This window comes from Chiloscyllium plagiosum, unplaced genomic scaffold (genome assembly GCF_037043375.1).
Source record: "Chiloscyllium plagiosum isolate Xiang-an unplaced genomic scaffold, Cpla_swu_hap1 HiC_scaffold_20, whole genome shotgun sequence".
Lineage (NCBI taxonomy): Eukaryota > Metazoa > Chordata > Chondrichthyes > Orectolobiformes > Hemiscylliidae > Chiloscyllium > Chiloscyllium plagiosum.
This window is the reverse complement of record NW_028270158.1, coordinates 57,787,028-57,811,115: the sequence shown is the minus strand read 5'-3', so window position 1 is coordinate 57,811,115 and position 24,088 is coordinate 57,787,028. Positions and strand designations below refer to the sequence as shown.

General features: G+C 43.5%; 1 protein-coding gene across 1 annotated transcript in view; it reads left to right on the top strand.

Moving 5' to 3' along the window:
- The first annotated feature begins 451 nt into the window (after window positions 1-451).
- The window catches only part of ift70 (intraflagellar transport 70), a 73,212-nt gene continuing 49,575 nt past the window's right edge, over window positions 452-24,088 (top strand). The window contains exons 1-6 of the mRNA XM_043711170.2: window positions 452-628; window positions 12,580-12,645; window positions 15,000-15,209; window positions 17,508-17,564; window positions 20,352-20,487; window positions 21,930-22,034. Of these exons, the coding sequence (XP_043567105.1) occupies window positions 575-628; window positions 12,580-12,645; window positions 15,000-15,209; window positions 17,508-17,564; window positions 20,352-20,487; window positions 21,930-22,034 (628 nt within the window). The 5' untranslated portion in view covers window positions 452-574. The remainder of the gene's footprint in view (window positions 629-12,579; window positions 12,646-14,999; window positions 15,210-17,507; window positions 17,565-20,351; window positions 20,488-21,929; window positions 22,035-24,088) is intronic.

The following is a 24,088-nucleotide window of genomic DNA, read 5'->3' as shown; positions in this document are numbered from 1 at the left end:
GTGGACTTGTTGAGATGATTAACCTGTTTCTGCACTGGAGGGAATCTAATCTAATCAATTTAATGAAATCTTCAACATGAGTAAAAATCCTGAATCTCTTAAAGAAATTTAATACCTTAATGAAGTAGTAGAAATTTATTGTTGATTTGTCGTTTAGATAACTTTCTGTTTTGATTCGGTCATCATTTCATAAATTTTAAACGATCCATTCATTGTTCTGCAGACAATAAACTTTCAGTTTCTAATTATAAGTGTGTGTGTGTTTTACTGAAAATGTTGGGAAAATATACAGAGACTGCGCCAGTAGTAAAGATGGCGCCCAGCATTCAAATTATCGGAAAAGTGGAGAATGAACAGTGCCAACAAGAAAGATGGCGGCCGCACCGTTTCACTCACCATGGTAACCGGTGCGGTATTTCCGGTTCTACCTTCATTTCCGTTTGGTTTCCATGATCACCGAGGTACTGGTTCCGAGCCGCTGCTTTTGCTGGAGAGCTGATGGGATTTTACAGGAAATTTATCTTTACCCTTTTTTATTCCGGACGCCGCTGATTCTGGGCTCTGTCTCATCCAAATGGCGCTGGTGCAGATAAAGGACGGGGAATACACAACGACCATCTATAGACTGGTCAGTTTAACACCAGAGTCTCACTCTGTACCCGGGGGGCAATGGTCAGTCTGTACCCAGTGGGCAGGGGGCAATGGTCAGTCTGTACCCAGGGGCAATGGTCAGTCTGTATCCAGGGGCAGGGGGAAATGGTCAGTCTGTACCCAGGGGCAATGGTCAGTCTGTATCCAGGGGCAGGGGGCAATGGTCAGTCTGTACCTAGGCGTAGGGGGCAATGGTCAGTTTGTACCGAGGGGTAGGGGACAATGGTGAGTCAGTACCCAGTGGGCAGGGGGCAATGGTCAGTCTGTACCCAGTGAGTAGGGGTGCAATGGTCAGTCTGTACCCGGGGGCAGGGGACGATGGTCAGTCTGTACCCAGGGGCAATGGCCAGTCTGTACCCAGTGGGTAGGGGGCAATGGTCAGTCTATACCCAGTGGATAGGGGGCAATGGTCAGTCTGTACCCTGTGGGTAGGGGGGCAGTGGTCAGTCTGTATGCAGGGGGCAATGGTCTGTCTATACCCAGTGGGCAGGGGGCAATGGTCAGTCTATACCAGTGGGCAGTGGGCAATGGTCAGTCTGTACCCAATGGGTAGGGGGCAATGGTCAGTCTGTACGCAGGGGGCAATGGTCGGTCTGTATCCAGTGGGTAGGGGGCAATGGTCAGTCTGTATCCAGTGGTTAGGGGGCAATGGTCAGTCTGTACCGAGAGGGCAATGGTCAGTCTGTACCCAGTGGGTGGGGGGGGGAATGGTCAGTCTGTACCCAGTAGGTAGAGGGCAATGGTCAGTCTGTACCCAGTGGGTAGGGGGCAATGGTCAGTCTGTAACCAGTGGGTGGGGGAGAATGGTCAGTCTGTACCTGGGGGGCAGGGGCAATGGTCAGTCTGTACCCAGTGGGTGGGGGGGGGTGATGATCAGTCTGTACCCAGTAGGTAGTGGGGCAATGGTCAGTCTGTACCCGAAGAGCAGGGGTCAATGGTCAGTCTGTACCCAGGGGCAATAGTCAGTCTGTGTTCAGGGGCAGGGGACAATAGTCAGTCTGTATCCAGGGGGCAATGGTCTGTCTGTAGCTGGGGTATAATGGTCAGTCTGTACCCAGTGGGTAGGGGGTGGGAATGGTCAGTCTGTACCCAGGGTGTAATGGTCGGTCTGTAACCAGTGGATAGGGGGGCAATGGTGAGTCAGTACCCGGGGGTAGAGGGCAACGGTCAATCTGTACCCAGGATGCAATAGTCAGTCTGTACCAAGTGGGTAGGGGGCAATGGTCAGTCTGTACCCAGGGGGCAATGGTCAGTCTGTATCCAATGAGTAGGGGGCAAGAGTCAGTCTATACCCAGGGGGCAGGGGGCAATGGTCAGTCTGTATCCAGGGGCGGGGGCAATGGTCAGTCTGTATCCAGGTGGCAATGGTCAGTCTGTACCCAGTGGGCAGAGTGCAATGGTCAGTCTGTACCTAGGGGTAGGGGGCAATGGTCAGTGTACACAGTGGGCAGGGCGCAACGGTCAGTCTGTAACCAGTGGGTAGGGGGACAATGGTCAGTCTGTACCCAGTGGGTAGGGGGGCAATGGTCAGGCAGTACCCGGGGGTAGCGGGCAACGGTCAATCTATACCCAGTGGGCAGGGGGCAATGGTCAGTCTGTACCCAGTGGGCAGGGGCAATGGTCAGTTTATACCCAGTGGGCAGCGGGCAATGGTCAGTCTATATGTAGGGGACAATGGTCAGTCTATTCCCAGTGGATAGGGGGCAATGGTCAGTTTGTACCCAGTGGGTAGGGGGCAGTGGTCAGTCTGTATCCAGGGTGTAATGGTCAGTCTGTACCCAGTGGTAGGGGGCAATGGCCAGTCTGTACCTAGTGGGTCGGGAGGGGAATGGTCAGTCTGTACCCAGTGGGTAGGGGGCAATTGTCAATCTGTACCCAGGGGGCATTGGTCAGTCTGTACCCAGTGGGTGGGGGAGAATGGTCAGACTGTACCCAGTGGGTGGGGTGGCAATGGTCAGTCTGTATGCAGGGGGCAATGGTCACTCTATACCCAGTGGGAAAGGGGCAATGGTCAGTCTGTACGTAGTGGGTAGGGGGCAATGGTCGGGCAGTACCCGGAGGACACTGGTCAGTCTGTATCCAGTGGGTAGGGGGCAATGGTCAGGCAGTACCCAGGGGGTAGGGGGCAATGGTCAGTCTGTACCAGGGGGCAGTAGTCAATCTGTACCCAGTGGGTAGAGGGCAATGGTCAGTCTGTACACAGCATGTAATGGTCAGTCTGTACCCAGTGGGCAGGGGTGAATGGTCAGTCTATACCCAGTAGGCAGCGGTCAATGGTCAGTCTATATGCAGGGGGCAATGGTCAGTCTATACCCAGTGGGCAGGGGGCAATGGCCGGTCTATACCCAGTGGGCAGGGGGCAATGGTCAGTGTGTACCCTGTGGGCAATAATCAGTCTGTACCCCGTGGGTAGGGGGCAGTGGTCAGTCTGTACCCAGTGGGTAGGGGGCAATGGTTGGTCTATACACAGGGGGCAATGGTCAGTCTATACCCAGTAGGCAGGGGACACTGGTCAGTCTGTACCCAGTGGGTATGGGTCAATGGTCAGTCTGTACCCGGGGGACACTGGTCAGTCTGTATCCGGGGGACACTGGTCAGTTTGTATCCAGTGGGTAGGGGGTAATGGTCAGGCAGTACCCAGGGGGTAGGGGGCAACGGTCAGTCTGTACCAGGGGGCAGTAGTCTGTGTGTACCCAGTGGGTAGGGGGACAATGGTCAGTCTGTACCCAGGGGGCAATGGTCAGTCTGTACCCAGTGGGTGGGGGGTGGAGATGGGGAATGGTTAGTCTGTACCTCGTGGGTAGGGGGCAATGGTCAGTCTGTATCCAGCATGTAATGGTCAGTCTGTACCCAGTGGGCAGGGGTCAATGGTCAGTCTGTACCCAGTGGATAGTGGTCAATGGTCAGTCTATACCCAGTGGGCAATGGCCAGTCGAGACCCAGTGGGTAGGGGGCAATGGTCGGTGTTACCCAGTGGGCAGGGGTCAATGGTCTATATGCAGGGGGCAATGGTCAGTCTATACCCAGTGGGCAGGGGGCAATGGTCAGTCTATACCCAGTGGGTAGGGGGCAATGGTCAGTCTGTACCCTGTGGGCAATAATCGGTTTGTACCCCGTTGGTAGGGGGCAGTGGACAGTCTGTACCCAGTGGGTAGGGGGACAATGGTCAGTCTGTACCCAGGGGGCAATGGTCAGTCTGTACCCAGTGGGTGGGGGGGGGGGGGGGGGGAGATGGGGAATGGTTAGTCTGTACCTAGTGGGTAGGGGGCAATGGTCAGTCTGTACCCAGTGGGCAGAGGTCAATGGTCAGTCTATACCCAGTGGGCAATGGCCAGTCTATACCCAGTGGGTAGGTGGCAATGGTCGGTGTTACCCAGTGGGCAGGGGTCAATGGTCAGTCTATATGCAGGGGGCAATGGTCAGTCTATACCCAGTGGGCAGGGGGCAATGGTCAGTCTGTACCCAGTGGGTGGGGGTGGGGATGGGGAATGGTCAGTCTGTACCCAGTGGGTGGGGATGGGGAATGGTCAGTCTGTACCTAGTGGGTAGGGGGGAATGGTCAGTCTGTACCTAGTGGGTAGGGGGCAATGGTCAGTCTGTACCCAGTGGGCAGGGGGCAATGGTCAGTCTATACCCAGTGGGCAGGGGGCAATGGCCGGTCTATACCCAGTGGGTAGGGGGCAATGGTCAGTCTGTACCCAGTGGATAGGGGGCAATGGTCAGTCTGTACACAGGGGGCAATGGTCAGTTTATACCCAGTAGGCAGGGGACACTGGTCAGTCTGTACCCAGTGGGTAGGGGGCATTGGTCAGCCTGTACCCAGTGGGTAGGGGGCAATGGTCAGTCTGTATCCAGTGGGTAGGTGGTATTGGTCTGGCAGTACCCAGGTGGTAGGGGGCAATAGTCAGTCTGTACCCAGTGAGTAGGGGGCAATGGTCAGTCTGTACCCAGGGGGCAATGGTCAGTCTATACCCAGTGGTATGGGGGGTGGGGGCAATGGTCAGTCTGTACCCAATGGGCAATGGTCAGTCTGTACCCAGTCGGTAGGAGGCAATGGTCGATGTTACCCAGTGGGTAGGGGGCAATGGTCAGTCTGTACCCAGTGGATAGGGGGCAATGGTCGGTCTGTACACAGGGGGCAATGGTCAGTCTATACCCAGTAGGCAGGGGACACTGGTCAGTCTGTATCCAGTGGGTAGGGGGCAATGGTCAGTCCTTACCCAGTGGGTAGGGGGCAATGGTCAGTCTGTACCCAGGGACACTGGTCAGTCTGTATCCAGTGGGTAGGGGGTATTGGTCAGGCAGTACCCAGGTGGTAGGGGGCAATAGTCAGTCTGTACCCAGTGAGTAGTTGGCAATGGTCAGTCTGTACCCAGGGGGCAATGGTCAGTCTATACCCAGTGGTATGGGGGGTGGGGGCAATGGTCAGTCTGTACCCAGTGGGCAATGGTCAGTCTGTACCCAGTTGGTAGGGGGCAATGGTCAGTCTGTACCCAGCGGGCAATGGTCAGTCTGTACCCAGTGGGTGGGTGGGGGAAATGCTCAGTCTGTAGCCAGTGGGTAGGGGGGCAGTGGTCAGTCTGTACCTGGGGGACAGGGGCAATGGTCAGTCTGTACCCAGTGGGTGGGGATGGGGATGGGGGATGGTCAGTCTGTACCCAAGGTGTAATGATCAGTCTGTACCCAGTAAGTAGGGGGACAATGGTCAGTCTGTACCTGAGGAGCAGGGGGCAATAGTCAGTCTGTACCCAGGGACAATAGTCAGTCTGTATTCAGGGGCAGGGGGCAATAGTCAGTCTGTACCCAGTGTGTAGGGGAGCAATGGTCAGTCTGTACCTGGGGGACAGGGGCAATGGTCAGTATGTACCCAGTGGGTAGGGGGTGGGAATGGTCAGTCTGTACCTGGGGTGTAATGGTCAGTCTGTACCCAGAGGGTAGGGGGCAATGGTCAGTCTGTACCCAGTGGGTAGGGGATGGGAATGGTCAGTCTGTACCCAGGGTGTAATGGTCAGTCTATACCCAGTGGGCAGGGGGCAATGGTCAGTCTATACCCAGTGGATAGGGGGCAATGGTCAGTCTGTACCCTGTGGGCAATGGTCGGTCTGTACCCAGTGGGTAGGGGACAGTGGTCAGTCTGTAGCAGGGGGCATTGGTCAGTCTATACCCAGTGGGCAGGGGGCAATGGTCAGTCTGTACCCGGGGGACACTCGTCAGTCTGCATCCAGTGGGTAGAGGGCATTGGTCAGTCTGTATCCAGTGAGTAGGGGGCAATGGTCAGGCAGTACACAGCGGGTAGGGGGCAATGGTCAGTCTGTACTCAGGGGGCAATGGTCAATCTGTACCCAGTGGGTAGTGGGCAATGGTCAGTCTGTACCCAGTGGGTGGGGGGGGGAAATGGTCAGTCTGCACCCAGTGGGTAGGGGTCAATGGTCAGTCTGTACCCAGGGGGCAATGGTCAGTCTATACCCAGTGAGTGTGTGGGTGGGGGGGGGGGGGAGAAATGGTCAGTCTGTACCCAGTGGGTAGGGGGGGAGAATGGTCAGTCTGTACCCAGTAGGTAGAGGGGCAATGGTCAGTCTGTACCCGAGGAGCAGGAGGCAATGATCAGTCGGTACCCAGGTGCAATAGTCAGTCTGTGTCAGGGGCAGAGGCAATAGTTAGTCTGTATCCAGGGGGCAATGGTCAGTCTGTAGCTGGGGTGTAATGGTCAGTCTGTACCCAGTGGGTAGGGGGGCAATGTTGAGTCTGTACCTGGGGGGCAAGGGCAATGGTCAGTCTGTACCCTGTGGGTAGGGGGTGGGAATGGTCAGTCTGTACCCAGGGTGTAATGTTCGGTCTGTAACCAATGGGTTGGGGGGCAATGGCAGTCTGTTCCTGGGTTGTAATGGTCAGTCTGTACCCAGTGGGTAGGAGGCAATGCTCAGTCTGTACCCAGGATGTAATGGTCAGTCTGTACCCAGTGGGCAGGGGTGAATGGTCAGTCTGTACCCAGTGGGCAGGGGTGAATGGTCAGTCTGTACCCAGTGGGCAGGGGGCAATGGTCAGTCTATATGCAGGGGGCAGGGGGCAATGGTCGGTCTATATCCAGTGGGTAGGGGGCAATGGTCAGTCTGTACTTTGTGGGCAATGGTCGGTCTGTACCCCATGGGTAGGGGGCAGTGGTCAGTCTGTACCCAGTGGGTAGGGGGCAATGGTTGGTCTGTACACAGGGGGCAATGGTCAGTCTATACCCAGTTGGTAGTGGACACTGGTCAGTCTGTATCCAGTGGGTAGGGGGCAATGGTCAGTCTGTACCCAGTGGGTAGGGGGCAATGGTCAGTCTGTACCCGGGGACACTGGTCAGTCTGTATCCAGTGGGTAGGGGGCATTGATCAGGCAGTACCAAGGGGATAGGGGACAATGGTCAGTCTGTATCTGGGGGTATGGGGCTAATGGTTAAAGAGTCATAGAATCCCTACAGTGAGGAAGCAGGCCCTTTTGCCCAACATGGGATAGGTACATGCCACAGGGCAAGAGTTATAGATGGGGGAAGGGCAATTATAATGCGATTAGGCAAGACTTAGGATACATAGAAAGGGATAGCAAAATGCAGGGAATGGGGACAATTGAAATGTGGAGCAAGTTTATGGAACAGATATTCCTTGACAGGTATGTCCCTGCAGGGAGGATGTGATAAGGTAAGAGAACATGGTTTACTAAAGAAATTGCATCTAGTTAAGCGGAAAAAGGAGGCTTATGTGAAGTTGAGACGAGTTGGTTCAGATGAGGCGATGGAGAGTTACAGAATAGCTAGGAAGGATTTAAAGAGAGCATTAAGAGGAGCAAGAAAAGGACATGAGCAGTCTTTAGCAGGTAGAATGAAGGAGAACCCTAAAGCTTTTTATAGGTACGTGAGGAATAAAAGGATGACTAAGGTAGGAATGGGACCAGTCAAAGACAGAAGTGGGAAGTTGTGTGTGGACCCTGTGGAGATTGGAGAGGTGCTAAACGAACGTTTCTCATCATTTTTCACTCAGGAAAAGAATATTGTAGAGAAGAATGCAAAATGGGATAGTAGACTTGAAAGGATCGAGGTTATTAAGGAAGAGGTGTTATCAATTCTAGAAGGAGTGAAAGTAGACAAGTCCTCTGCGTCAGATGGTATTTATCAGGGGATTCTCTGGGAAGCTAGAGAAGAGACATTGGAGCCTTTGACTTGATATTTGAGTCGTCATTGTCTACAGGTTTAGTACCAGAGGACTGGAGGATTGCAGATGTTGTGCCCTTGTTCAAGAAGGGCAGTAGAGATGACCCAGGTAATTATAGGCCAGTGAGCCTTGCGTCTATTGTAGGAAAAGCTTTGGAAAGGATTAAGAGATAGGATTTATAATCATCTAGAAAGCAACAATTTGATTGCAGATGGTCAACATGATTTTGTCAAGAGTAGGTCATGTCTCACAAACTTCATTGAGTTTTTTGAGAAGGATGTGGATGAGGACTTAGTGAGCAGAGAGCGTCAATCAGTCTATTCCCAGTGGATGGGGGGCATTGGGCAATCTGTTCCCAATGGATGGGGACATTGGACACTCTGTATGCACTAGGCAGAAGATGTTGATCATCCATGCCTAAAAGGTATAGCATCAGGCTGTTTGTTTCCAGTGGACAGAAAACCTCAAGCATCTCACACCTAGTGGATACAGAGGCAATAACCTGATAAGGGCCAGTCACAGTCAGAAACAAAAATTGCTGGACAAACTCAGCAGATCTGGCAGCATCTGTGGAGAGAAAACAGTTAACATTTCACGTCCAGTTGAGCTTTCCTCAGAAAGGACAAAAGGAGGATTATAGAAGTCAAAATGTTAATTCGGTTTTCTCTGCACAGATGCTGCCAGATTGGCTGAGATTATCCAGCAATTTCTGTTTCAGGTTTCCAGCATCTGCAGTTTCTTTGTGCTCATTTAAATCTGGTGTCGGTTCAGAATCAGAGAGTGCTGTCTTGTATATAAGCAATACTATCCAAGTGTTGTCAATTTAGAGATGTTTCTGAAATGCAATACTTCAGAAGACTCAGCAGTAATTCTGTGAAACTAAGCAACTTGACTGATTAATTTCTAATTTGATGATAATGCATTCAAAGTCTAATGTAGCTAATCCTTTGCTACTCAATACCTGTTTGTTCCCTGCAGTGGTATTGCTGACCTGTTGAGTGATTTCAAAATTTCTGATTTGGTTCTTGATTTGTATGGCTGTGTAACGCACAACTTTGATTTTAAAAAAACCTAGAAGGCCGTTACCAGCAGAATTCACCAATTCCTTGCTTTTTGTGATTTGTAGTCTTGGACTCAAATATAAGGATGTGATAAAGTCTGGAGATGGTGCAATCATTGGCCATATTGCTGATGGTGACAAGGAAAGCTGCAGGATAGTAATGACGGTCTGGTCAGTTGGTCAGAAAACTGGATAATGGAATTCATTTCAGCAAAATATTGAATAAGATATTTGCAAAAAGGAAGGGAAACTGAGGATACTGCATAGTGTGGAGGAACAAAGGAATCTTAGAGTGCATGTCTATAGAGCTTAACATTAGAAAATCAGACTGATAAGCCGGTCAAGTGGCATTTTACATGTTTTCTGAGGTCAAAGTCAGGAGGTGTGGTGCTGGAAAGCACAGCCGGTCAGGCAACATCCAAGAAGCAGGAGAGTCGACGTTTCGAGCATAAGCTCTTCATCAGGAAGAGCTCACCATTCCTGATGAAGAGCTTATGCTCAAAATGTCAACTCTCCTGCTCCTTGGATGCTGCCTGACCAGCTATGCTTTTCCAGCATTCTGATCTCCAGCATCTTCAGTGCTCACTTCCTCCAGGTTTTCTGAGGTATTGACTATATGTGCAGGAAGTTATGCTTGAGCTGAATCCAATGCTAATGAGACCACAGTTTGAATATTGTGTGCAGTTCTAGTCACCACTAGAATTGGATTGGAGAGGGTGCAGAGAAAATTAATGAGAATATTGCAAAGATTTTTAACCATTTGGAAAGACTGGATAAATTGAGGTTACCTCTCTTGAAACAAGAGGCTGAGGAGTATATAAAGTATACTCCTTATTGAGTATATAAAGTAATGAAGTGTCCAGATGGAGTGATAACCTGTTTATCTTGGGGGAAGATGGTGTCAAAGAGCAGGGGACATAGATTTAAAGTCATTGGTTGAAGAAATATTGGGAAGATGAGAAAATGGTTTTAATCCAGGAAGTAGTAATGACCTCGGAATCTCTGTGGTTCAGGCAGAATCTCTTCTCCACATTTGAAAAGAACTCAGAATTCCATTTAATGTGCAGGAATATCGACCTAGTGCAGGATTGGTCTGGGTACCGCTCCATCAACCAGCATGGATTATGATTGGTCAAATTGCCTTTTTTAGTTTCATGAAATTTCCTCTAATTTCAATAGTTGTGGATTTTTAAAGCCAAATTGTGCCTAAATCAATTTGAGTTCTTCACTTGAATAACGAAAGGGACTGATGGAAGTGGTGCCGTTGGTGTGGTGCTTTCAAAAGGTATTTGCTAAAGAGCCAAGAAATAGCAAAATTAAACCCTTTGCATTTAAAGGACAAAGGCAACATAACTGAAATTGGCTGAGACAAAAAAAAGTGCAAAGTATTGAAAAAAAACATACTTTTCAGATTGGAAGAGAGCATACAATGGCATTCCCCTAATTTTAAGATCACTGTTCATTTAATGTGGACTTGAGGATATGGGTAACAAATTCAAAGTTTGCAAGGAGGCAGGGGTAATGTCATTGAGCTACTACTCCAGAATCACAGGCGAATGTTCTAATGGCATGGGTTCATATCCCAACATGGCAGATAGTGAAATCCAAATTCAATAAAAATCTAGAATAAAAAAAAACTAGCTTAACAGCAATCGCTGTCAAAGCCTATCTAGTTCATTGATGTCTTTAAGGGAAGGAAATCTGTCACCATTACCTTGTCTGGTCTGTGACTCCAGTTGAACAACAACTTGGATGACTCTTAACTACTCTCTAGTAATTAGAGACGGGCAAGAAGTACAGGTCTATCAAGCAATGCCCACATCCCTTGAATTGTTTTTTTTTAAAAAAAAAACACAGTAGCAGACTTCAGAATTGAATGGTGAAGGGAACAAACACATGGCAGGCAAGATTTCGAGTTTAAAAAAAAGCATGAATAAGACATTTTGGAAGGAAAGATGATGAGAGGCAACTTAGAGTAAATTATATAACTTAAACAGGATTCAGGCATGGAGATCCAGGTGTTACAAAGAGAAATCCTTGGAGAGCACAACAGACTCAGAAGCTGTTAAAAAGGTGTATGGTTTTGTGCACTGAGTAGAAAAATTGCATGTACAATCTAACTTAAGATATTATGCCCAATCTACCATGTTAGAAAGAATATAGCAATGTTGTTTCCCCCTCCCCATTCAAAGCAAAACACAGTGCAGTTTTACCTCTTTCATCTTTCCTGGAGGGGAAAGAAGGAGGGGGAGAGGGAGAATGATCACCCACATGTACAAACATATGAGTTCTCAGTCTTCTCTGGAATAACAGTTTCTTAATCAATTATATAGTCATTTTACAGGGCGTATCATCCAAATAAGGCAACATACATATTGATTGGGTGACCATTACAATCAGTGAACCTCAATAGTAAAGATTAAGCCATCTGCTGTTACACAGAAATTTTCTTAACCTTGTTAACTGGCTTCACCTGATGAATACTTTTCACATTGTTAACTGACATTACATACTGATTGCTACCTCATCTTGTTAAATGGCTCTACGTAATAAATGCTTTTCCACCTTGTTAACCCATTACCTTTGCCTTCATCACCCCATTGTTAATTCTAAATTCTAAGTTCTTATCTGATCTGAGTCATGCTCAGCTGAATCTCTTGTATCACAAAACTCAGAACTTAACTCTTTCCCTACCTGCTTGTACTCTATACACATTCTCAGCAAGACTTTGGGTTAAGTGCTGAAGCTATTTGAGATGGTACCTGGGATGAACGTTTTCAGTTATTTGGAGAAGCTGGAAAACTGAATTGTTCACCCTAGAACAGAGAAATTATGTAGATATTCAAAGTGATTATTTTGAGAGAGTAGCTGGAAATATATTTTCACCAGCAGAAAGCTCGGTAAGCAGAGAAACAAATAATATAATTAACAAAAAGACCAAGGAGGAGATGAGGAAATTTATTTCTCTGTAATGCACTGCCTGTAAGTATGTTGGGAGCAGATTGAATGGTAACTTTTAGAAAGGAATTGGATTTGTAATTAGAAAATAATATTTAAAAGGACCAGGGCAAGCGAGAAAGGAAGTTTGACCAATTGGCACTTTTGCCAATAGATAGCCCGCTGCAGAATGGGGTGAATGGTTCCTTCTATGCACTATGATTTTTTGATAATGAAATAGTATTTGTATGTGTTTTTAAATGCTTATTCCATGTTCTCTCCAGTTATACTGTGATTTTATTTTTATTTGTCTCTCTTTTTCTTTTTCTACTCTGAAATTCTACTGTGCAAACATTTTTCTGAAGTAATTTGCCTTTCTAACTTCCTTTCTTAGTGCTCATTTTACAGTTATCAGTAACATTTTATTTGAAACATGTATTCATTAGCTGGAACTAATTTTGAAATGATGCTTATGTTGTCCAGACTCAGGTCTCCTGTGGGTGAAGTATTGAGATGAAAATGCTTTTATGGAAGAAAATAGAAGTTATGTTTTCTATTTGTTTTTAAAAAGCACTAAATTGTTCTCCAGTTGTTGCAGAAAATCATTGCAAACAAAAAATCTTTTTTAGTTAATAATTGATATGTCATCTGAAATGCTCTTAGGCAGTGGCTTGTTCTGTATCTGCTTAAAATAGCAAGTATTTCCACTGCTGATATCTCTAATAATACCTTTTAATTTTTCAGATTCGAGATGGGAGATATGGAGAAGCCATTCATATACTCAATAATGAACTTCAGAAACATTCAAAAGTAAGTTGCAGTTTGTATTTTTGTTTTAGTTCATGATGGTTATATTTATTTGCAAATAATAACAATGTGCATCTAATTTGAAGAAAATCGAACATTACAAATATTGAAAATAAATTTCTGATAATGCAATAACCTTGGTGAGACTCTTTGCTATCCACTTGCAATGATGCAGAACATCTGAGTTCAATATTGTGGCTGAAAGATCCAGAAGCTTTGTCGTTAGTTGTCAATAGTTTGTAATTTTATTAATCTGTTTGTTATGCAAATGTATATAAAGGCAAAAGTCCTAAGGAAGTTTACCAGAACTTGTAGTGGGGTGAAAAACTAAGACTGTTCTCTTCATAACAGTTAAGGTTAAGAAGTTATAGTCATGGAGATGTACAGCATGGAAACAGACCCTTCGGTCCAACCCATCCATGCCGACCAGATATCCCAACCCAATCTAGTCCCACCTGCCAGCACCCAGCCCATATCCCTCCAAACCCTTCCTATTCATATACCCATCCAAATGCCTCTTAAATGTTGCAATTGTGCCAGCCTCCACCACTTCCTCTAGCAGCTCATTCCATACACGTACCACCCTCTGTGTGAAAAAGTTGCCCCTTAGGTCTCTTTTATATCTTTCCCGTCTCACCCTAAACCTATGCCCTCTAGTTCTGGACTCCCCAACCCCAGGGAAAAGACTTTGCCTATTTAAACTATCCATGTCCCTCATAATCTTATAAACCTCTATAAGGTCACCCCTTAGCCTCCGACGCTCCAGGGAAAACAGCCCCAGCTTGTTCAGCCTCTCCCTATAGCTCAAATCCTCCAACCCTGGCAACATCCTTGTAAATCCTTTCTGAACCCTTTCAAGTTCCACAACATCTTTCCGATAGGAAGGAGACCAGAATTGCACGCAATATTCCAACAGTGGCCTAACCAATGTTCTGTACAGCCGCAACATGACCTCCCAAAGGAAAGCATACCAAACGCCTTCTTCACTATCCTATCTACCTGCGACTCCACTTTCAAAGAGCTATGAACCTGCACTCCAAGGTCTCTTTGTTCAGCAACACTCTCTAGGACCTTACCATTAAGTGTATAAGTCCTGCTAAGATTTGCTTTCCTAAAATGCAGCACCTCGCATTTATCTGAATTAAACTCCATCTGCCACTTCTCAGCCCATTGGCCTATCTGGTCAAGATCCTATTGTAATCTGAAGTAACCCTCTTCACTATCCAGTACACCTCCAATTTTGGTGTCATCTGCAAACTTACTAACTGTCCCTCTTATGCTCGCATCCAAATCATTTATGTAAATGACAAAAAGTAGAGGACCCAGCACCGATCCTTGTGGCACTCCACTGGTCACAGGCCTCCAGTCTGAAAAACAACCCTCCACCTTCACCCTCTGTCTTCTAGCTTTGAGCCAGTTCTGTATCCAAATGGCTAGTTCTACCTGTATTCTGTGAGATCTAACCTTGCTAATCAGTCTCCCATGGGGAACCTTGTCGAGCGCCTTACTGAAGTTACCTAATAAAGTTTTTCCAGTTGTTCATATATTTTGGTAGGATAGATGGGTAAAGGAATTTTCTGTGGTGAGTAGGTCAATTGCTACTAGCATTACTTTGAAATCATTGTCAAAAGATCCAGAGGGGAGTCTAGAATTTATTGTACTCAGTTGTCGGAATCTAAAATCTTCTAAGTGAGAAGGCAGCAAAAGCTGATGTCGCAAATAATTTTGAAGTGGAGCTGGATAGCTACTAAGAGATGTCAAACTTAAGATAGTATGAATAAAAAAAACAGGGTTGTGAGATTAGGCATGATTGCTGTTTCAAATAGCCTGCAGGGACATGACAGGCCAAATGGCTTTTTTCTGGGCTGGAAGATTTTACAAAAGTCTGATATATTGCAATGTTTGAATTCTGTCTGTATCAGCTGTTTTTGCAGAGAAATTACATTTTTTTTTTGCATAGGTTGTTGCTTGGTCTTTAACTTGTGTAACCATGGTACAAAAACACAGCACAAGCTTGTTTTACTAAATCAGTCAATGATAGATCAGTGAATAAGAACAAAATGCTGGAAATAAAAACGGAATGTGCTGGAGAAATGCAGCAGGTCTTACAGTCCCTGTGGAGAGTGAAGTAGAATTATTGTTTCGAGTCTAATAGGACTGTTCTTCAGAATCAGTATCTTGATGCTCAGTTCATTGAGCTTATATTACAACTAATTGCTTATGTATTGGCTGTCAGTGTTTGAAAATATATTGTTCAAACAAAATAGTTTGCTTGTACAAACTTATTGTTATTATTGTTAAATATTGGTATGCACTTTTGTTTATATTTAAAAAAATTACATATGAATTGTTTTCAGTCCCGGGCAGCACTCTCTCTGCTGGGCTATTGCTACTTTCAGATGCAAGATTTTTCCAATGCTGCAGACTGCTATGAACAATTGGTACAGATTCATCCAGAAGTGGATGACTACAAACTTTATCATGCACAATCCCTTTACAAGGCATGCTTGTATACAGAGGCTATGAAAGCAACATTTCTCATAGATAATCCAGCTTATCAAACGAAGGTAAGATTAGACATACATCATGCTATATGTTTTAGACCTTGCACTCTTAAGAAAGTCATTATTTTATTGGGATATTCAAATCTGTATTTTGCCTGATTCAAAGGGAAATTTGTGAAATAGTATTATCAGACCTTGTAGTTATCTGTTTTGGAGTAGTTAACTATATATTAAAAATATATCATCATCATAAGTTACGCTCCTCTGAAGAACGACTTTGTTCTATAATTCTCTATCTTATGCTTTTACCAATTGATGAGGTAAAACTTAACTATTTGATTCTCACAGTTCTGAGAGAAGAATCCTTGACAAAAAAGGCTAGAAGAATGGTCATTCTAATTGTTTGAGACAATTCCTTGATCTAATTTTTGGAGCAATAACATGGAGTTAATGTAACTCCAGTTGAATTTGATTTTGTGTTTTCTTTCCAATATTGGTGTATGCATACTCCAGAATGATTCCACTCGGATTTGCAGAATATATTTACTTTTTATTTTAAGGAAGCTCTCTTGTACAGTTTTAATATCCAGTGCAAACATGCTGTGGGTTCTTGAAGAAATACATTTATTTGAAGAATATTTACATGTACTTCAGTGCCTGTAATGCAGCAATAGCTCTATTGATTTTTGATTTTGATATTATTTTAACTAAGAATTTTCTATTCTTTAATATCCTGCTCACCACTACTGTTGCCTGCTTATTTAGTGTTTCTATTTTTGGTACCACAATATTGTTATGGATTATTTTTAATCACCTATTCCTAAATGTTATGAAATACCTCTGAGACAGAGAGGACTTGAATCATCTCTCCCAGAAGTAAGGACACTGCCACTGCACCACAACAGCCCCAGAATGATTGTTATATGTTTGCATATTTTAATGTAATTACTTTGTCTAAGTAGGAAATTTTTAAAGTAACTTACATTGTCATTCAGTCTTTGGGCTGAAAAAGTGATTTTTTTCAAAATAAAAAGTTAACCAAAGCAGAAGCCTGGAAATTTAATTGAAGGTTCAGAAATTGCAATGCATAAAAAAAATGGCTATTGCTTTTCTTTGCACCTTCATCTCCATTTTCCTCAAATAATTTCACTACTCTCAAACTAAGCAAAAATTATCCATTAGAAGTAAGCTGCAGAATCTTTAAGATCAGTGGTGGAGCGTTTCCATTTTGGGTTCAATTGGCAATTGAGGTGCAAAACAATTTGCAAAATATTTTGTTTTCTCTTCAGTTTCCCCTCAAACTCAATCGCATATCACCTGTCACACATTCTACCAGGAACCAATAAAATGGGGCTCTGCTACTTTAAAAAAAAAGTAGGTTATTGTGGCAGAGTAGTAGTGTCCCTACCTCTGAGCTAGGAGGCCTGGGTTCAAGTCCCATCTTATCTAGAGCTTCATAATAACATCCCTGAATAGGTTGATTTAAAATCTGAAATTAGGCAAAATTTCATGGTACGGTGGCTCAGTGAGTAGCACTGCTGCTTCACAGCGCCAGGGACCTGGGTTCAATTCCAGCCTCTGGCGACTGTCTGTGTGGAGTTTGCACATTCTCCCTGTTTCTGCATGGGTTACCTCTGTGTGCTCCAGTTTCCTCCCACAATCCAAAGATGTGCAAGTTAGGTGAATTGGACATGCTAACTTGCCCGTAGTTGCAGGGATGTGTATGTTGGGTGGGTTAGGAGTAAATGTAGAGTAATAGGGTAGGGGAATGGGTCTGGCTGGGTTACTCTTCGGAGAGTTGATGTGGACTTATTGGGCCAAAGAGCCTGTTTCCACACTATAGGGATTCTATGATCCTGAAATGTAGTTTTGCTTTAAAATATATTCCTTTGTGCATTTGATTATTATAGCTTATAAGTCATCAATCGCAAAAATAAGCTGATGCCACTCCAGCTGTTGGCAGTAACTTGGTTTTAGCTTCTTGAAAATTGCTTTTAAAATTTGCTAGGTATAGTAGTACCAGTTTCTCTAGTTAAAGAAAAATATATACTAAGCTTGCACAAAAGAACCAAATTAATTATTAGACCCTCCTCAGAAACATGCAAGAAAGTGAATGAAGAAGATGACGATTTCAGGCACAAATCAAGTTTGTTGCAGAAACTTGATTTGTGCCTGAAATATGCATCTTTTTGCCCGGTCTTGAGATTTCAGGAGAAGTACTCGAAAAATACAGCTCAACCGAGTGTAAACTGCATGCCGAACTATTTTTAGTATCATTAATCATTAAAATTTTACAATGCAAAGCTGATTTTCTGAAGAAAAGTACGGTGATAAATAAAGTAATTCTGATTTCTTAACCAGATGTTGAAATTACAAGCTGCAATTAAATATGGAGAAGAAGATCTTTCAGGAGCAAAAGTAAGGATAGATTCATTCCACTTTACTTTCAAAATGCTCACTGTTTAAAGCAAATCTAGAAATTTAACTTGATCATGTATCTAAACTGTAAATTGTAAATTTATCTTACACACTGATTGTGTTAGAAGTTTATGTATTGCCCACATTAAACCGCAAGAAATCTACAATAATCAACAAGCAATTAATCTGCATTCTCAGGTACTTCATTAGAAGATGATTACATTTTTATGTCCTAGTCAGTTTCTGCAGTCTTCCTCTGTTCTGTTTTCCTTCCCAAAATATCCTTTTTCCTGATTATATCTTGCTGGGAGAGCTCCTGCTTCTGCACCTCTCTCTGTTCACCTTGAAAATCTTCTCAAAACCTTCCTCTTTGATGTAGTTATTGGTCAACCCTCCTCTCCTCTTGCTGATTCAGAATCTTATCTCATTATATCTGTTCATAACATGTCATGGGCTTTTCTTTTACATATTAAAGACACAGGGCTAGAGTTGCCATTCAAGTGCTAGTAATATAGGTGGAATCTGCCAAATCAGTGTTTACCTTATAGAATGTTTAGTTCTGCCTTGCAAGGTATAACTTATGTTGTGTTTGATTTGATGTTTCACATTGACTTAAGATTTCATTTGAATGGCTCAGGCTATATCTGCAAAGCTGGCCACTTAGCTACTAACAACTGGAATATTTGGACAAATTTTCTTAGGCACACAGGTACTGGAAGGCCTACGTTAAAAGTGCTTTCACATAAAAAGAAGTCATTTGCAAAGGAGTTGACAAACATTGACTAATTAAACTATTAAATAGGTAAATCCAGCTGTTTCCAACAATGTTTATATAGTGTGACTCGTGTGATTAAATAGCCCAAGATGCTTCATAAAGGCACTTATAAAACCAGCCATGTCTGCATAAGTTGTCACTGTGACTCTTGGGGGAGCACTTCCTACACTTATTTCCCCTACTGCCTTGCTATAAAAAACACTCAAGCAAAACACAAGTGCATTATATATCCTTGTAATGAAACAAGGAATACCTTTCAGGCAGACAAATCCCTCTTGAAATTCCAGTTTTCAACTCCAGAGTTCTCACTTACACAGATGCCTGGCTGTCTCAGAATATCCAGTTTCATTAGAAGCTTTCAATGTCCCATTGTGATAGACTGACTTGATTTATAGTGACAAATAACATTCTGGTTTTTAGTTCGTACTGTTTTTGTCATTTGTTTGGGATTATGCGATTTTGTTTGGTATCATTTAGTGAATGAGGATTTCAAATGGGGTTAGCAGTTACAGAGTAAGGTGATTTGAGGTCAGATGGTGAAAAGTTTCATCGTGTTTTAGAGAAGGAGAGTAAGGTCAAGAGGCATAAGGACTTGCTGTCAGAGTTAGAAAACAGGTCCATTTGAGGCTCAAACAGTACAGCTCCAGAGTTGATTGAGAGCAGATGACATTTGTGTACTGGTAGCAAAGTGGTAATTCCACTATAGGGTTCCTGTGGTGCAGTGGTAGTGTCACTACCTCTGGGCCAAGATACTTGGGTTCAAGTCCGATTTGCTTCAAATGTGTAATAACAACTATGAATGGTTCAAACAGAAAATAGGTGCATAACAAGTAGTAATGTAACTGCACGAGTAATCCAAAGCCCAGACTAATGTTAAAAAGACACTTGTAGCGCCATAGCATTGTCCTTACCTCTGAGCCAGGATACCTGGCTTGCCATCTCACTAAAGATGGGTAAAAACATCTCTGAACAAGTCGATTAACAATATCTTATAAGAGCTTAGTTCTGATGCAAAACAAGAGAGCTGAGTTCTTTACTAATTAAACAAACCAGTTACAAGCATTGCTCGTCAGGGGCAGACTCTGTGATTGGTGGGAGTCTATTTAGACAAAGAATTGAGTTCTTATTCTGTAATGCTGTGGAGTCCATAGACCATGTATAGAGAGGTGTCCACTATGGGATGCATTATTTCCCCCATAAATTCCATTTTGATTTAGTCCCCTCCCCTATCCCCCAGTGGGCAGTATTTGTTATTTGATAGTTAGTTATCTGGTGATTTGGTGTTGGGTGTTTCAATGTAGGAAAATGAGCTGAGTTTTTGTAATTTGGTTAATTTAACAAAAAACTTAGTTCTTGGCTCTTATCTATAGTTATGTCCATGCCTGGAAATCCTTAAAGAAGGAACATGGGGTGTCCACCAGTACCCTCAGAAACTATGTAGGGAGGTGAGCAGCATGGGGCTGAGTGCATTTTTCTCCATTGACTCTATTTTGATTTACACATTTTGGTATTTTTGTTATTGTAGGCTGTGTTGTTTGTTGCTCGGATAGTTTGGTGGTGAGTTTCTGTATTTTAAAAAATAACAAAAAATAAACATCATTACTGTTTCTCTCACCCGAGTTTCTGACTATTTCTAACATTTTCTGTATTTGCACTTGCAGCATCTGCAATGTTTTGCTTTTGTATTCAGAATGGATTAGGTGGTTGAAGTAAGAAATCATGGAAATGGGTGAATACATTGTCCTGAATCATTTGCTCAAGTGGAGGACAAGCTCTTCATCTCCTAACTGCCCAATCAAACAGACTGTTTCTCTTTTAGTGCTATGTAACTTTTGGTTGACACTATATTAAAAGAGTAAAGTTCAATTCTGTTGAGGAAACAGATTATTCCTTATTTTGATGAGAAAGAAGTTGCAGTTTACACAATTATTCATAATTCCTGAATTGTCATTTCTAAAACACATTTTCCTTTATATTTGTTGAATGTGCTGTAACTAAATATATTTTTATAGAGTCTTGTGGAGCAGCAGACTACTGATGATCCAGACACTGAGATTAATCTAGGATGTCTGCTCTACAAGGAAGGACACTATGAAGACGCCTGCAAGAAATTTACCACAGCTATGCAGATTGTGGGCTACAAACCAGGTAAACTGTTCGAAGCGCAAAAGTTGATGGTTGACTGAGTATTTGTAAAGCTTTTCTTTTGTGAATTGTTTTGAAGTCCTTCCAACGCTTCTGTTTTCAGTCTCATTGAATGAAACAGCACAGAAGATTGGCATTCAGTCTAAAGTAAGGTTATTCAGTTAATCCCTAACCTCTTTCCTCTTGATCTTGTGTCTTTTCCCTTTGAGTATTTACCCAGTTCCTTTTCAGATATTTTGGTGAATCTCTTCCATAACCTTTCAGGCAATACATTCTAAATGCAACAACTTACAGCTTTAAAGAATAATATTTCCTCATGTCACCTCTGCCTTTCTTCAGTCACCTTAATTCTGTGACTTATGGTGACTGACTCTTTTCTTGATTTTTCTTTTTTCTATTTCTTCCAATGTTATGAATTCTGGTAATTGAGCAGCTTTGGGTTAGATACTTTCTGTTTACTCTTTAAAGGAAATTAGTTTTGATTTACTTTATTTAAAAAAAGTACTACTTATAAAATGCAAACATTCTTATTCATATTCTCAAGTGGCTGAACTTCACAGCATGTTAGGGTATAATATTCACTCTGTTGGTTTGAATCTTTTAAGCGTTGATTTTAATACAGAATTTTTATGTGATCTTTCCTTATGAAAATAAGAAGCCGCTGGTCATACGGCTCCTTGGGCCGCCTCCATTATTCAATAAGGTCTGTTTTGTACTTTGAAGTCCACATTCCCACCTGCCCCCAGTTGCTTTTGATTCCAATTCCTAACAAAGCTGAGAGAAACTTTAGTTTTTCAATTTAGCCTAAGGAGATTGAAATCCTAAAAATGGGCCAAAGATATGTAGATTAGGTGGATTGTTCATGCTAAAGTATCCTGTAGTATCGAGGGAAATGTTCAGGCTAGGTGGGTTAGCCATTGTTGAAATAGAAAATGTGTAGGGTTATGGAGATGGGGTGTGTCTGGGTGGGATGTGCTTCAGATGGTCAGTACAGATTTGACGGACTGAATGGCCTTCTTCTGCACTGTGTGGTTTCTATACTTAAAAAATTCTGTCTCTATATAGATTTATATACAATATATAGAAAGCATTTGAAAGAAATTGCTGTTAAAGAGAGATTTAATCCTTAAAAAAGATTAAACTTTTAAATTGCCACACTAATCAAACTCAATGGATGAAGAGCTTATGCCGAAAACGTCGACTCTCTTGCTCCTCGGATACTGCCTGACCAGCTGTGCTTTCCAGCGCCACGTTTTTTGACTCTGACTCTCCAGTATCTGGAGTCCTCACTTTCTCCTACACCAAGCAAACTCCCAAGCACTTTGTTCTGTTAATTTTGGTTGTATTGGATTTATTGATAGCTACAGTGTTTAAAGCAGGCCACAGCTTGCAACTTTGAGATGTATTCTGATTTTGTTTAAATATGTCACTGTGCTTTCTTTCAGATTTGACCTACAATATTGCCCTCTGTTATTACAGCATGAAACAGTATGCACCTGCTTTGAAATACATTGCAGAAATAATAGAGCGTGGGATTAGGGAACATCCAGGCAAGATGCTTTATCCAAATTACCTTTTGTTGTGATCACTAAAACTTATAAATTAAAATATCTGGAATCTCAGTCCAGCATATCTCTGTTCTGTCAAACCATCATGCCAGGGAATCAACCCTGGTTCAGTGAAGGAAGTGATGCTCAGTTCAAGTTGTTCGGGCCACTCAAATTCTGATCTACAGCTTTGGTTCAAGAATTGGCAAGAAGTGAGGAAGACTGTTCAACACAGGGCTCAAAATACACACAAGGTAGGGGAGGGGGTGGTAGTGAAGGATAAATTTGCCCTGAAAGCCTCTCAAACAACTGGGAAGATCCAAACGTGGGGACAACCAAATTGAAAAAGGTTGTTCCCATATATAGAATGAGGACAACCTCCACTCACCAGTGGTTCACTCCCATCCTTGCTGCACAAACATGAGAAACAACCTTTGATTGGACAAGCAGCAACAAGCAATTAGAAAACACAAATGCAAGATGTTCCTGAACTGGAAGCTCCACCATCTGACTCAGTTTGGTATCAAGGTGTCCTTATAAAACTGGGGCAACAGCTTCTGTTGATTGCAGCACAAAGGAATGTGCTTGTGTTTGTTGGAGACTAATTAATTCAGCCCCTAGAGAACTGTGAGAGTTCCTTGAGCTAGCATCCCCAGATCCAACCAAATTCTGCTGCTTGGTCAGTGACCTTCCCTCCAAAATAAGGTAAGAAATGGAATGTTTATTGATGTTTGCATAATTTTCAGTACCTTTGCAACTCCAGAGATACAGAAACAGCCTTTGTCCATCTGCAACAATTCCTGGAAATGTTGAGGCTTTGCGTGAAAGTAACATTTACACCACTCAAATGCCAGGTAATAGTCATCTCCAAGAAGAGAGAACCTAACCATCTTCCCTCATCATTCAAAGGCTTTACCATAGAATTCCCCCACTACTATAATCTCAAGGGTTACCATTAACCAGAAAATGAACTGGACCAGCCATGTAAGTACTGTGGTTACAAGACCAGATCAGAGGCTGGAAATTCTAGTTTGAGTGATTCCACCCCCAACTCCCACTATCTGCAAGGTACAACTCAGGAGGTTGATGGAATACACTCCACTGGCTTGGGCAAGTGCATTTCAACAAGGATTCAGAAGGCTGAAAGCATCAAGCACTCTATCTGATCTACATGTGACTCCAGATGCACAGCAATGTGATTGACTGACTGTCCACTGGCCTCTGGACAATTGAGCATGGACAATGAATATTGATCAGGCTAGCAATGTCCACGTTCCATGAATGAATACATTAAAAAAATGCCCACTAGATGGGCACATCCTGCACCATTCTGAACATTCACTACCTCTACCACCATGGGAGCAGTGTGTTCCATCTACAAGATAAATTGCAGCAACTAACCAAGACTCCTACTTCAGCACTCTCCAAGTGTACAACCGTTACCCCCTAGAAGGACAAAGGCAGCAGATTCAGGGAAGTGCCATCGCCTGCAATTTTCCTCCAAATCACACACTCTCTTGATTTGGAACAATATCACTGTTTCCTCATTGTCAATAGTTCAAAATCTTGTAACTCCATCTCTAACAGCACTGAACCCTCTTAAATACAGGGGTTCATAAAGCTGGCTCACCACCACCTTCTGCGGGACAATTACGGAGGGGCATAAATGATCGACTTGCCAATGATGCCCACATACTGTGAAAGAATAAAGCAATTTAATTTTCACCTGTCTGTTATAGTACCAGCTTTTAAAACAATGTTTGTTTTCCAGTCTTAATACCATGGGTTAAACTGCTTTATGATTCTTCTGTAGGTTTAGAAAGATTTGTTCAAACAATCATGCTTTTGCAATGCTGAATTTTAATTGCTTGGGTTTAGACATACATAGCATTTTCAGCACAGAAACAGGCTTTTGACCCAAAGGCTCATGTTGGTGATTGGATTCTGAGTCTCCTTGCAACCTTTTCCATTAAAATTTCCATCAACTTCTTTCTTTATGTTAATGTCGTTTCTCACTTAACGCTTCTATATTACGTGCCTTCATTGTGCTTTTGGTA